Source organism: Triturus cristatus, chromosome 4_1 (assembly GCF_964204655.1).
Source record: "Triturus cristatus chromosome 4_1, aTriCri1.1, whole genome shotgun sequence".
NCBI classification, from domain to species: Eukaryota; Metazoa; Chordata; class Amphibia; order Caudata; family Salamandridae; genus Triturus; species Triturus cristatus.
In genome coordinates, this window is record NC_140585.1 from 71,455,114 (window position 1) to 71,469,229 (window position 14,116).

Genomic DNA, 14,116 nt, shown 5'->3' on the forward strand with positions numbered 1-14,116 from the left:
GCTTGGGGCAATTGTAGGAAAAGAGCCGACCGCCGCTTCTGGACCTTTTTATTCTGGGTACCTTGGTGAAATGCAATTCGTCAGATCTAAGTTCCCTGTTGGCTTTGTAGGGGCAGATCAGGGATGGGTTAATGGGAGGGACTGTCCCCAGCAGAGTTTTATGCGCAATACAAAGAGTCTTGAACTTGATGCGTTCCAGCACGGGGAGCCAGTGGAGGGAGCGAATTGAAGGTTTAGCCGATTGTCTGTTAGAGGTCCCTGTTAATAATCTGGCTGCGCTGTTCTGGACTAGCTGAAGTTTGGAGCTCACAGAAGAGGGGGAGCCTAGGTAAGGTGCGTTCCCGTAGTCCAGCCTTGAAAGTATGAGGGATTGTATCATAACCTTTTTTGCTGGGGGGGCGATAAGGGGGAGGATTTTTCGAGCCATTCTAAGCAGGCCAAAACAAGTGGCTGCTGTCTTCCTGGCCTGAGTCTTAAAGTTCAGGTCCTGGTCCAGCCAGATACCCAGACTCTTGATCTCGGTTTTGGGGGAGGGAGGAGGGCCCATGCTGGGTGGCCACATAAGGTGGGGCTGGAAGCAACGGGGTTACCTAGTACCATAATCTCAGTTTTTCCACCATTTAGTTTGAGCTGGGATATGTCCATCCATTTAGAGATTTCTTCTAAGCAGGAGAGGAGCCTGTTAGAGTTGGGGTCCGAGTGGTTGAGTGCGACCACTAGTTGTGTGTCGTCCGCATAGGTCACCCTGGGGGAGTTCTGAGCATCTAAGATCCTGTCTTCGTAGTAGGATGCCTGGGCTATTTTTGTCTCAGCTTTGTACTTGCGAATAGCAGATCTGTATTCAAGTTTTTTTGAAGGGAGGAAGTCTTTCCTCCATTGTCTTTCCTTGATTTTACATTGTTGTTTAAGGACACGGAGATTGGGGGTGAACCAGGGGGCATTGTGGGACCCTTCTGACTTTTTTATTTTAGTTTTAGGGAGGACTGAATCGAGTGATTGGTCCATCCAGTTAAGGAAATCTTCATTTGCTGTAATAGGGCAGGGATTGAGTCTAGGTTTAGTCTGTTCTAGAACGTGGATCCATTCCTCTAAGGGAAGCTTAGACCAGCGGCGGCCGAGCGTCCAGGAGGGTTGAGGGGGGGTATGGTATGTTGCGGGGACCAGGAGAGGTTGATCAGCGAATGGTCTGTCCAAGGAAGGGGGGAGGGATCAGACCCTTGAAGATCTTCTAAACTAGAGAACACTTGGTCTAGGAGGTGGCCTTTTGCATGGGTAGCTTGTGTGATTCTTGGAGTTAGTTGAAGCATTGCGAGATCCTTAGTAAGCTCAGTTGCATTTGCTGCTGATTTCACATCAAAGTGGAGATTAAAGTCTCCGAGTAGGGTGAGATTGGGTGCAGAGCTTGCGAGATTAGATGCAGCCTCCAGAATAGATTGGTGAAAGGAGCCCAGTGAGCCCGGGGCGATAGATGAGGATGCCAGTAAATGATATGAGGGGAGAGAATTCTATGTTAAAGTGGGCATTTTCGCAGTCAGAGACTGGGTTACCAAGCCGGCGGCAGGTGTAATTGTCTTTATAAATTACTGCTATCCCGCCACCTCTGCCTATGAAGCGGTCTACTCTTTGGATTGCGAAGCCTTGGGGGAGGGTTTGAATGATGCCTGGTTCTGAGCTGGTGTTCAGCCAGGTTTCATTCAGGAATAGTACATCTGGATGTAACCCTTGGAGGCGCATCCAAATCTCCATAGTGTGTTTAGGGAGGGATCTGCAGTTTAATAAGAGCATTCTGAAATGGTCAGAGTGTGTTGAGGGTTTCGCACAAGCGGTGGTGAATTTGAACTGGCAGTGGGGGCAGTGTCCCTGGAACGTTTCTGGTGCGATGGAATGGGCACAGGAGGTGTCAAGGGTTCTGTTGAGCTGTCTGAGCTGGGAGAGAGAGTAGTGGTAATGATGGGGAGAGGGAGATGCAGGGATTCTGGCCCCTGTCGGGCGCGGATGGGTGCAGACGGGCTTGCCTTAGGCGCGCCCGCTGCGCGGTTGAGTCATCACGAGCCTTTGAAGCGGAGGAGGGAGACGCCTCGGTCCAGCAACTAGAATGCTGACCTGGCGCTCACCATAAGCGGAAGAGAGAATAATCCCCAGCGCGCTTCAGAGCATTGAACACAGATCTGCCCCCCCCCCCCCAATACACAGAGGTATATACAACAATATGTTTAAAAATCACAGTTTTAAAAGGGCTTGGTTAAAAATAATAAGACGTTTGCAAAGGACCAGGAGACTCACACAGGTGGTCCGCCTCCGATCGCAGTCAGTCTAACTAAGGGCTTGGAGGAACCTTCCCATACTCCCATTTTATTGTGTTGTTCCTGATTTGGAACCCGATTCTGTTTCTGCGTGTGCCCTCCCGTGGAACCTTAGGAATGACCCTGGTCTTTAACCTCCGGTTTTGAACTAGTTGGTAGGGAGTTCCTCTCTCCCTTTGGCTTAGAGAAATCCTGCGACAGCTCTTTGCTAACCCAGTTAGCTAACCACTTGCCAGTCAACACTGCATGTTTCTCAAAATGTGTTTTGTGTCAGAACTGACCGACATTGTCTAAGAGCGGTAGAGGACTCCTTCTTTAGTCTCTCTGGGACTGTCAACTGGTTATGGGCATGAAAATCCTGGGCCTCCATCCTTCTCATCCGCTCATTGCACTCATACAACCTACCGTGAATCCGTGTTTCAAATGGAACACTACCAAATATCTTTCTTTCTTTAAACCTCTAGAGGTACCGGGCTGCTCAACCCCAAACTATTTGACCAGAGATTCCTTCACTCGCTCCCAATTCATTAGTTCAGTCACAGGCGTCCTTCCGATGACTGCCGCACCTTCCATGGACTAGCAACTCATTAAGTGGCTGTCGCAGGCACGTTATTCAAAGCCTGCACTCTACAAGCAACCTCAAAGCTCACAAACCATTCCAAAGTGTCTTATTCCTCCACATGCACAGGGACAAGCTCTGTAGGGCCTTGGCAGGTACCCCGGCACAGCTGGAAGTGGACTCGCTCGTCCCAGATGTTGTCACCCTGAGTGTCTGGTTTTCTAAATCTATCCTCTCTCCCTTCAATTCTCTCTCCTTTTGCTGCCTTCTCCTTTCCTATACCCTCCCTCCTCATGCTCCCTTGTTCTCTCCTCGTGGGCGCGTTCTTATTGTCTCTCCCTCTTCATTTACTCTTGTTCCTGGCGAGCTGACATCTGCTTCTTTCCCTCAAACTCCCTGGCCTTCTCCTCTTCATGGGTCTTAGCTTTCAGGACAGCCAACAGCAAGTTTGGAGTCTCACCTTGACTGAGACGCATCGGATGTATTTGGGGGGAAACTGTGCTAAGTGACTAAGAGAGACTGTCACCACAGCTCTCGCTCACTGGTGTAAAGTTGTGCTTCTATGCACTAATCAGATCCTAGCACGAAAGCCCCAAGCGTGTGCTATGCATGTTTGCCCTTGTGGTCTGCGTGGTACATGTATGGTGTTTGTGAGTGAGCCAGAGGAATGGAGGCCGGTGGGATCCATTTTGGAGTCAGGAGAGGTGGAATGGGGGAGCCAGTATGCCTCCGCTTAGTGCTTCATTTGAGCCGGTGGTTTCCAGTGCTTGGCACTTGTCAACACCAGCGCTTTTGTCAGTTTGCCACAAGGTGGCGCTGTCTGAGATGACCACAACAACAGTTTAATTATAAATTCAATATATATTAAAAATGACTATTACCTGTCACTCAAGCCATTCTTAAAGCTTTGGGGCCTGGAATAGTCCGAATTGTAAAACTTGCAGTAGTTGTGTTGGTTCTGTCATTGGCAGCATGGCAGGGTGTGGTGCAAGCTGCAATGGCCTCCTGACGAGAGCCCTGGTACTTGTGTTTTTTTATAAATTAAACACTGCCTCCACAACAGTGACAGAGAAAAGAGGGTCTGGTCGATGCACCCCTCCGTCACGTGTGTGAGGTGACAGGCCCAGGCTTCTAGGCACACAGCAGATTACAGCAAGGCTGGGGCAACATCAAAAGCCGGATGTCAAGTCCACGCATCCGGGCACTCAGGGCAGGGGGTCACGACTGTACGCAAATCAAAGGACCCGAAACCATTTAGAATGCAACACATCGCAGTACTGCCTGTTTGTTTAGTCCTAAACCCCCTTAAGTGCTCTTTAAAATCTGTCAAATTGTAAGCGCTATGACTGGCCCATTTCGTCTAGAATGCACTGTTTGAAAGAACCCCTTGGGAATGTGATATTTCTACATGAGAAGCACATGCTTGATCATACGTGACACCACCTTACAGCAATATATCGCAAGACGGACCTCCTACCACGAAAGGCGCCCTGATGCCAGAATAATTGCACACTGAGCGCTACAAGAGTGCTACGCAACGATAACAATAATTACAGTACTGTATTGTTTCGTATTCTGACCTCCCCGTGCCCTCCCCACCCCACCTCACCCCGTATGTTGACGTACCCATCTTTTGTGACTCTGCCTCGCCGCCCCCTTGCTGCCTCCTCTCTGCCTCCTTGTGTTATCTCCCCTTCCTCTTTTGTTCCCCAGCTGCTCCCCCACTGTATTTGTGATTCCCCTCTAATTTGCCCCATCTCTTCCTTTTGCACCCCACCATTTTTCAGTAGGCGCCCCTACCCTCTTGATACACAGTTTGTGAGTGCGCCCCCTTGTCATTGTGTCCCACATTCACCTCTATGTTTCCTCCCCCCGCCGGATACCCTGGTCTCCCCCTCTGCTTTCGCCCCTCCCCCCTTGCAGTCTGCGCCCCACCATCTTTTTCTCCCCAGTTTCTGTGCTCAGTATCTTTGTGTCCCTTTCTCTCCTCTGTTGTTGCTGCTACCTCGTCTTCCTCTGTTTGCGCCCCCTGCAGATCATGCCCCTCCCCACTTTTCCTCCCATTAAGTCCCGGGTGTCGTTGTTGCGCCTTTCGCCTCTATCTTTGCCCCCCTCCAGTCCATGCCCCCCCCCAGTAGTCTAAGCCCCACAGGCCCGCCCACCTCCTCTGCCCACTGGCCAGCAGAGGGGGCCCTGGCCCAGCCGGGAGCGCTACGCGGCCCCTTTAAGAGGGAGCCTCCGCCTGTCCCTGCTGAGTGAGAGCCCTCCTTCCCTCCCCACCCTCCTCTTCCTCTCCTCGGGCTGACACAGAGCGAGCTGCAAAGAGGAAGAGAGAGGGAGGCTGGCTTCCTGCAGGCTGGAGCCATCTTCACCCCCAGGGAGCCCTCGCCCTGGCTGCACCCTCTGCGTCCTGCCCTGGGGGCCCCGGGATGCAGCTTCGGCCCCTGCGACGCCAGGACTGAGCAGGACCCCCCACCCTGCAGGGGACTAACTCCCCAGTGTGCACCTGGCTCTGAGCAGCACTAGCAGACACGGGGCCTGAGAGGCTCTCGGGACTGAACTCCAGTGTGCACCTGAGCATCACCACCAGCTGAGTAGGGGCCTGAGGGGGACCCCATCATTGTGCACCTGGCTCTGAGCAGCACCACTAGCAGACAAGTGGCCCGAGGGGGCGCCCAGGCTGATCCGGACCCCATCTCCCTCGGCGGGAGCTGACCCCCCAGTGTGCACCAGCACACCGGGGGTCTGAGGAACACCTAGGACTCAGCAGGACCTTCCACCCTGGAGGGATTTGACCCCAGTGTGGAATTGACCCCAGAGTGCACAAGGAAGCTGAAGGGCCAATTTTTTTTTTATTTTTTTTGCAGAGTTTTGTATAGCGCGAACTTGACCCGAATCCAATCGGGTATCAGAGCGCTTTACATAGTGTGCACCTGGCTCTGAGCAGCACCACCAGCAGACGAGGGGCCTGAGAGATTGTTCAGGCTGAGCAGCACCCCCCCCCACCCTGGGAAGAAGCTGGCCTCCAGGGTGCCCCTGGCTCTGAGCAGCAGCCAAGGGGCCTGAGCGGGCACTCAGGGTGAGCAGGACCCCCACCCTCGGCGGGAGCTGCCCCAAGTGTGCACTTGAACACCAGCACACAAGGGGACAGAGGGGGCCCTTAGCACTCTGCAGAGACCCTTTGGTGACCTTCTGGCCTCTACCAGCAGCACCCAGGGGGAGATCCGAGCGGGGTCCCCAGGACTGTGCAGAGACCCCCACCCCTGGAGGGAGTGAACACCTGTGCTGCAGCAGCCCCAGGGGGCTGCCTGGGCTGAGCAGGACCCCCATCCACCCCTGCGGGGGAGCCGAGCCCCGGATGAGCCTCGGGCCCTGAGCAGCAGCACCCAGGAGGGGGCTCTGGGGAGACCCAGGGGGGTTACGGCTGTGAGCGAGGAGGAGAGGAGAGCAAACAGCCAAGATGGCCGACCTGGAGGCAGTGCTAGCAGATGTCAGCTACCTGATGGCCATGGAGAAGAGCAAGAGCACCCCGGCGGCCCGAGCCAGCAAGAAGATCGTGCTGCCGGAGCCCAGGTAAGGCCCGCCGCCCGGCCGAGGGGACCCTGTGCGTGTGCATGGACCACCCCTCTCTCTGCCTCCCACAGGGCCTGCCCCCTCTATCCATTGCCTACCCTCTCTCTGCTACTCACAGGGCCTGACCCTCCATGTATTGACACTCTATCCACTGCCTACCCCTCTCTCTGCTACTCACAGGGCCTGCCCCTTCATGTATTGTACTCTCTATCCATTGCCTACCCCCTCTCTCTGCTACTCACAGGGCCTGCCCCTCCATGTATTGTACACTCTATCCACTGCCTACCCCTCTCTCTGCTACTCACAGGGCCTGCCCCTCCATGTATTGTACTCTCTATCCACTGCCTACCCCTCTCTCTGCTACTCACAGGGCCTGCCCCTCCATGTATTGTACTCTCTATCCACTGCCTACCCCTCTCTCTGCTACTCACAGGGCCTGCCCCTCAATGTATTGTACCCTCTATCCACTGCCTACCCCCTCTCTCTGCTACTCACATGGCCTGCCCCTCCATGTATTGTACTCTCTATCCATTGCCTACCCTCTCTCTGCCGCCCACAGGGCCTGTCCCCTCTATCCATTGCCTACCCTCTCTCTGCTACTCACAGGGCCTGCCCCTCCATGTATTGTACTCTCTATCCACTGACTACCCCCCTCTCTCTGCTACTCACAGGGCCTGCCCCTCCATGTATTGTACTCTCTATCCATTGCCTACCCTCTCTCTGCCGCCCACAGGGCCTGCCCCCTCTATCCATTGCCTACCCTCTCTCTGCTACTCACAGGGCCTGCCCCTCCATGTATTGTACTCTCTATCCACTGACTACCCCCTCTCTCTGCTACTCACAGGGCCTGTCCCTCCATGTATTGTACTCTCTATCCACTGCCTACCCCTCTCTCTGCTACTCACAGGGCCTGCCCCTCCATGTATTGACACTCTATCCACTGCCTACCCCTCTCTCTGCTACTCACATGGCCTGCCCCTCCATGTATTGTACTCTCTATCCACTGCCTACCCCCCTCTCTCTGCTACTCACAGGACCTGCCCCTTCATGTATTGTACTCTCTATCCACTGCCTACCCCCCTCTCTCTGCTACTCACAGGGCCTGCCCCTCCATGTATTGTGCTCTCTATCCACTGCCTACCCCCCTCTCTCTGCTACTCACAGGACCTGCCCCTCCATGTATTGCACTCTCTATCCACTGCCTACCCCTCTCTCTGCTACTCACAGGGCCTGCCCCTCCATGTATTGTACTCTCTATCCACTGCCTACCCTCTCTCTGCTACTCACAGGGCCTGCCCCTTCATGTATTGTACTCTCTATCCACTGCCTACCCCTCTCTCTGCTACTCACAGGGCCTGACCCTCCAAGTATTGTACTCTCTATCCATTGCCTACCCTCTCTCTGCTACTCACAGGGCCTGCCCCTCCATGTATTGTACTCTCTATCCATTGCCTACCCCCTCTCTCTGCTACTCACAGGGCCTGCCCCTCCATGTATTGTACTCTCTATCCATTGCCTACCCTCTCTCTGCCGCCCACAGGGCCTGTCCCCTCTATCCATTGCCTACCCTCTCTCTGCTACTCACAGGGCCTGCCCCTCCATGTATAGTACTCTCTATCCACTGCCTACCCCCTCTCTCTGCTACTCACAGGGCCTGCCCCTCCATGTATTGTACTCTCTATCCTCTGCCTACCCTCTCTCTGCTACTCACAGGGCCTGCCCCTCCATGTATTGTACTCTCTATCCATTGCCTACCCTCTCTCTGCCGCCCATAGGGCCTGTCCCCTCTATCCATTGCCTACCCTCTCTCTGCTACTCACAGGGCCTGCCCCTCCATGTATTGTACTCTCTATCCACTGACTACCCCCTCTCTCTGCTACTCACAGGGCCGGCCCCTCCATGTATAGTACTCTCTATCCACTGCCTACCCCCTCTCTCTGCTACTCACAGGGCCTGCCCCTCCATGTATTGTACTCTCTATCCTCTGCCTACCCCCTCTCTCTGCTACTCACAGGGCCTGACCCTCCATGTATTGTACCCTCTATCCACTGCCTACCCTCTCTCTGCTACTCACAGGGCCTGCCCCTCCATGTATTGTACCCTCTATCCACTGCCTACCCTCTCTCTGCTACTCACAGGGCCTGCCCCTCCATGTATTGTACTCTCTATCCATTGCCTACCCTCTCTCTGCCGCCCATAGGGCCTGTCCCCTCTATCCATTGCCTACCCTCTCTCTGCTACTCACAGGGCCTGCCCCTCCATGTATTGTACTCTCTATCCACTGCCTACCCCTCTCTCTTCTACTCACATGGCCTGCCCCTCCATGTATTGTACTCTCTATCCATTGCCTACCCTCTCTCTGCCGCCCACAGGGCCTGTCCCCTCTATCCATTGCCTACCCTCTCTCTGCTACTCACAGGGCCTGCCCCTCCATGTATTGTACTCTCTATCCACTGACTACCCCCCTCTCTCTGCTACTCACAGGGCCTGCCCCTCCATGTATTGTACTCTCTATCCACTGCCTACCCCCTCTCTCTGCTACTCACAGGGCCTGCCCCTCCAAGTATTGTACTCTCTATCTACTGACCACCCTCTGTGCTGCTACTCACAGCCCTGACCCCATCCCATGCATTGTACTCTCCATCCATTGCTAACCCTCTGTGCTGCTACTCACAGGGCATGGCCCCTCCCCCACCATGTATTGTATTCTCCATTCATTGCTTTTCCCTCTGTGCTGCTACTCACAGGGCCTGACCCCTCCTCACTCCTAGCCGTAGATCGGCTTCTACTAACTGGACCTGCCTTATTCCTTCCACACCTCCCCCGCCTGTTATTTGTCACCCCTCCCGTGTGTCTCCTGTCTGCTGCATCTTGCCCCCTCATCACCTGTGTATATCGGCTCGACCCTCCCATCACCTGCCTCTTTCCCATCACCTTTTGCCTCCTCCCACCATTACCTGCCTGCTTCTCCATGCCTCCTCCCATCACCTCCCCATTTCTCTGTTCTTGCTCAATCACCTGCCTGCTTCTCTCGCCCATCAGCTGACTTCTTCCCTTTGCCTCCTCCCATCACCTGCCTGCTTCTACATTCCTTTTCCTTTCTCTCCCATCGTCCTTTACATGCCCTCACAGCCCATACTTTCCCCATTCAAAACTCTTGAAGTCTTTACTGTTGTGATTGCAAATAAAACAAGGGGGTAGTGTACCAGACAATACCCCCAAACATCAACAACGCCGGGATCAGGATTCTGTGGCTGTGTGGCTTTTACCACCTGTAAAGCACCTGTCATGCAGATTCTGTCGCCTCTGATGCTTAAAGGCCTGTGGGGAGGTTGGAGGTTGATACCAGGCAGTTGTAAGTTAACTGCTGTCTGGACTGGTGGTCTTTTACTTTGTACCTGAGAATAAACCTTCTATACATTTGGATTGCTTCTTGGACTTCCTTATTCTGGAGATCATCTTTACAGTCTGTCCCCCCTTCTCTGATGCTTAAAGGCCTGTGTCTGCCCCCCTCTGATGCTTAAAGGCCTGTGTCTGTCTCCTGCCTCTGATGCTTAAAGGCCTGTGTCTGCCCCCCCCTCTGATACTTAAAGGCCTGTGTCTGTCTCCTGCCTCTGATGCTTAGACACATGCCTGTCCCCCCCCTCTCTGATGCTTAAAGGCTTGTGTCTATCTCCTGTCGCTGATGCTCAGTCCCTGTCTCTGATGCTTAAAGGTCTGTGTCTGTCTCCTGCCTCTGATGCTCAGGCCGTGTGTCTGATGCTTAAAGGTCTGTGTCTGTCTCCTGTCACTAATGCTCAGGCCGTGTCTCTGATGCTTAAAGGACTGTGTCTGTCTCCTGTCACTAATGCTCAGTCCCTGTCTCTGATGCTTAAAGGTCTGTGTCTGTCTCCTGCCTCTGATGCTCAGGCCCTGTCTCTGATGCTTAAAGGTCTGTGTCTGTCTCCTGCCTCTGATGCTCAGGCCCTGTCTCTGATGCTTAAAGGTCTGTGTCTGTCTCCTGCCTCTGATACTCAACGCGGTCTCTGATGCTTAAAGGTCTGTGTCTGTCTCCTGCCTCTGATGCTCAGGCCGTGTCTCTGATGCTTAAAGGGTCTGTGTCCTCGTTCTAGTGCACAACCCTGTCTCTGATGTTTAAAGCTCTGTCTCCCGTGTCTGATGCGCATGTCCTGTCTCTGATGCTTAAAAGTCTCTGTTCCCTGTCACTGAGGCACAGATCCCGTCTCTGATGCTCAGGTCCTGGGTCTTCTTACTCCTCTTGTTCCTGAGGCTCAAGTCCCGCGTCCTCTTACTCCTCCCGTCACTGATGCTCGGGTCCCCGCTCTTCTTACTCCTCCCGTCTCTGATGCTCGGGTCCCCTCTCTTCTTACTCTTGTTCTTGATGCTTGGGTCCCCTCGGGTCCCCTCTCTTCTTCCTCCTCCTGTCTCTGATGCGCAGGTCCCCCCTCTTTTTTTCTCCCAGGGTCTCTAATGCTCAGGTCCAGTGTCTTCGTACTCCTCTTGTCTCTGATGCTCATGTCCCCCCTCTTCTTACTCCTCCTGTCTCTGATGCTCCCTGTGTCTGCTTCCTCCTCCTTTCTCTGATGCTCTGGTCCTGTGCCTTCTACCTCTTCCTGTCTGTGATGCTCAGGTCCCGTGTCTGCTTCCTCCTCCTTTCTCTGATGCTCTGGTCCTGTGCCTTCTACCTCTTCCTGTCTGTGATGCTCAGGTCCTGTGTCTGCTTCCTCCTCCTTTCTCTGATGCTCTGGTCCTGGGTCTTCTTCCTCCTACTGTCTCTGATGCTCGGGTCTTGTTGTTTTTCTCCCAGTATCTCTGATGATCAAGTCCTGTGTCTTCTTCCGTCTCCTGTCTCTGATGCTCAGGTCTTGTCGTTTTTTCCCCAGTGTCTCTGATGCTCAGGTACAGTGTCTTGGGTCCTGTGTCTTCTTACTCCCTCTTGTCTCTGATGCCCAGGTCCCCTCTCTTCTAACTCCTCATGTCTCTGATGCTCAGGTCCTGTGCCTTCTACCTCCTCCTGTTTCTGATGCTCGGGTCTTGTTGTTTTTCTCCTAGTATCTCAGATGATCAAGTCCTGTGTCTTCTTCCGCCTCCTGTCTCTGATGCTCAGGTCTTGTGTCGTTTTTTCCCCAGTGTCTCTGATGCTCCGGTCCTGTGTCTTCTTGCTCCCTCTGTCTCTGATGCGTAGGTCCCGTGTCGTCTTACTTTTCTTGTCTCTGATGCGCAGGTCCCGTGTCGTCTTACTTTTCATGTCTCTGATGCTCAGGTCCCGTGTCGTCTTACTTTTCTTGTCTCTGATGCGCAGGTCCCGTGTCGTCTTACTTTTCATGTCTCTGATGCTCAGGTCCCGTGTCGTCTTACTTTTCATGTCTCTGATGCTCAGGTCCCGTGTCGTCTTACTTTTCTTGTCTCTGATGCGCAGGTCCCGTGTCGTCTTACTTTTCTTGTCTCTGATGCTCAGGTCCCGTGTCGTCTTACTTTTCTTGTCTCTGATGCGCAGGTCCCGTGTCGTCTTACTTTTCTTGTCTCTGATGCGCAGGTCCCGTGTCGTCTTACTTTTCTTGTCTCTGATGCGCAGGTCCCGTGTCGTCTTACTTTTCTTGTCTCTGATGCGCAGGTCCCGTGTCGTCTTACTTTTCTTGTCTCTGATGCGCAGGTCCCGTGTCGTCTTACTTTTCTTGTCTCTGATGCGCAGGTCCCGTGTCGTCTTACTTTTCTTGTCTCTGATGCTCAGGTCCCCTCTCTTCTTACCCCTCTAGTCTCTTATGCTCAGGTCCAGTGTCTTGGGACCTGTGTCTTCTTACTCCTTCTGTCTCTGATGCTCAGGTCCTGTTTCGTTTTACTTCTCTTGTCTCTGATGCTCTGGCCCCCTCTCTTCTTACTCCTCTTGTCTCTGATGCTCTGGGCCCCCTCTCTTCTTACTCCTCTTGTCTCTGATGCTCTGGCCTCCTCTCTTCTTACTCCTCTTGTCTCTGATGCTCTGGCCCCCTCTCTTCTTACTCCTCTTGTCTCTGATGCTCTGGCCGCCTCCTGCCTCTGATGCTCAGGTCACCTCTCAACTTACTTCTTCTGTCTCTGATGCTCAGGTACTGTCTTCTTCCCCCTTCTGTCTCTGTTGTTCAGGTTCTGTGTCTTCTTCCCCGTATTGTCTTTGGTGCACAGCCCAGTGTCGTCTTTCTGCCAGTGTCTCTAATGCATGGGGCCGTGTCTCCTTACTTGTCTTGTCTCTGATGCTCAGGTCCTGTGTCTTTTTTTTTCTCTCTTGTCTTGGGTGTACGGACCGAGGTTGTTTTTCTCCCAGTATCTCTGATGCTCAGGTCCTGTGTCTTGGGCCCTGTGTCTTCTCACTCCTGGCTATGATGCTTAGGTTCTGTGTCTTCTATCTCCTCCTGACTCTGATGCCCAGGTCCTGTGCCGCCTTCATCCTCCTTTCTATGATGCTGGGGTCTGGTGTTGTTTTTCTCCCATTATTTCTGATGATCAAGTCCTGTGTCTTCTTACTCCTCTTGATGCTCAGGTCTTGTCATTTTTCTCCCAGTGTCTCTGATGCTCAGGTCCCGCGTCCTCTTACTCCTCCTGTCTCTGATGCTCAGGTCCCGCGTCCTCTTACTCCTCCTGTCTCTGATGCTCAGGTCCCGTGTCCTCTTACTCCTCCAGTCTCTGATGCTCGGGTCCCGCGTCCTCTTACTCCTCCTGTCTCTGATGCTCGGGTCCCGCGTCCTCTTACTCCTCCTGTCTCTGATGCTCAGGTCCCGCGTTCTCTTACTCCTCCTGTCTCTGATGCTCAGGTGCCGCGTCCTCTTACTCCTCTTGACTCTGATGCTCAGGTCCCGTGTTGTCTTACTCCTCTTGACTCTGATGCTCCAGTCCCGTGTTGTCTTACTCCTCCTGTCTCTGCTCGGGTCCTGTGTCGTCTTACTCCTCCTGTTGCTCGGGTCCTGTATCTTTGGACCCGTGTCTGCTTACCCCTCTTGTCTCTGATGCTCAGGTCCCGCGTCCTCTTACTCCTCCTGTCTCTGATGCTCAGGTCCCGCGTTCTCTTACTCCTCCTGTCTCTGATGCTCAGGTCCCGCGTTCTTACTCCTCCTGTCTCTGATGCTCAGGTCCCGCGTTCTCTTACTCCTCCTGTCTCTGATGCTCAGGTCCCGCGTTCTCTTACTCCTCCTGTCTCTGATGCTCAGGTCCCGCGTTCTCTTACTCCTCCTGTCTCTGATGCTCAGGTCCCGCGTTCTCTTACTCCTCCTGTCTCTGATGCTCAGGTCCCGCGTTCTCTTACTCCTCCTGTCTCTGATGCTCAGGTCCCGCGTCCTCTTACTGCTCTTGACTCTGATGCTCAGGTCCCGTGTTGTCTTACTCCTCTTGACTCTGATGCTCCGGTCCCGTGTTGTCTTACTCCTCCTGTCTCTGCTCGGGTCCTGTGTCGTCTTACTCCTCCTGTTGCTCGGGTCCTGTATCTTTGGACCCGTGTCTGCTTACCCCTCTTGTCTCTGATGTTCAGGTCCTGTGTCTTCTTACTCCTCCTGTCTTTGATGCTCAATCAATCCATCAAGGTATTATAAGCGCGCTACTCACCTGTGGGGGTCTCAAGGTGCTGAGGGGGGAGGGCGGGGGGAGAGAGATCAGCAGATCTGTTTAGCCGAAGAGCCAGGTCTTGAGGGTCTTCCTGAAGGTGTTCAGGGAGGGG

At 53.7% G+C, this 14,116-nt stretch overlaps 1 protein-coding gene across 1 annotated transcript in view; it reads left to right on the plus strand.

Moving 5' to 3' along the window:
* Positions 1–5,170: 5,170 nt before the first annotated feature.
* Positions 5,171–14,116, plus strand: part of GRK2 (G protein-coupled receptor kinase 2) — a 345,084-nt gene continuing 336,138 nt past the window's right edge. The window contains exon 1 of the mRNA XM_085651617.1: positions 5,171–6,435. Coding sequence (XP_085507743.1) covers positions 6,323–6,435 — 113 coding nt within the window. The 5' untranslated portion in view covers positions 5,171–6,322. The remainder of the gene's footprint in view (positions 6,436–14,116) is intronic.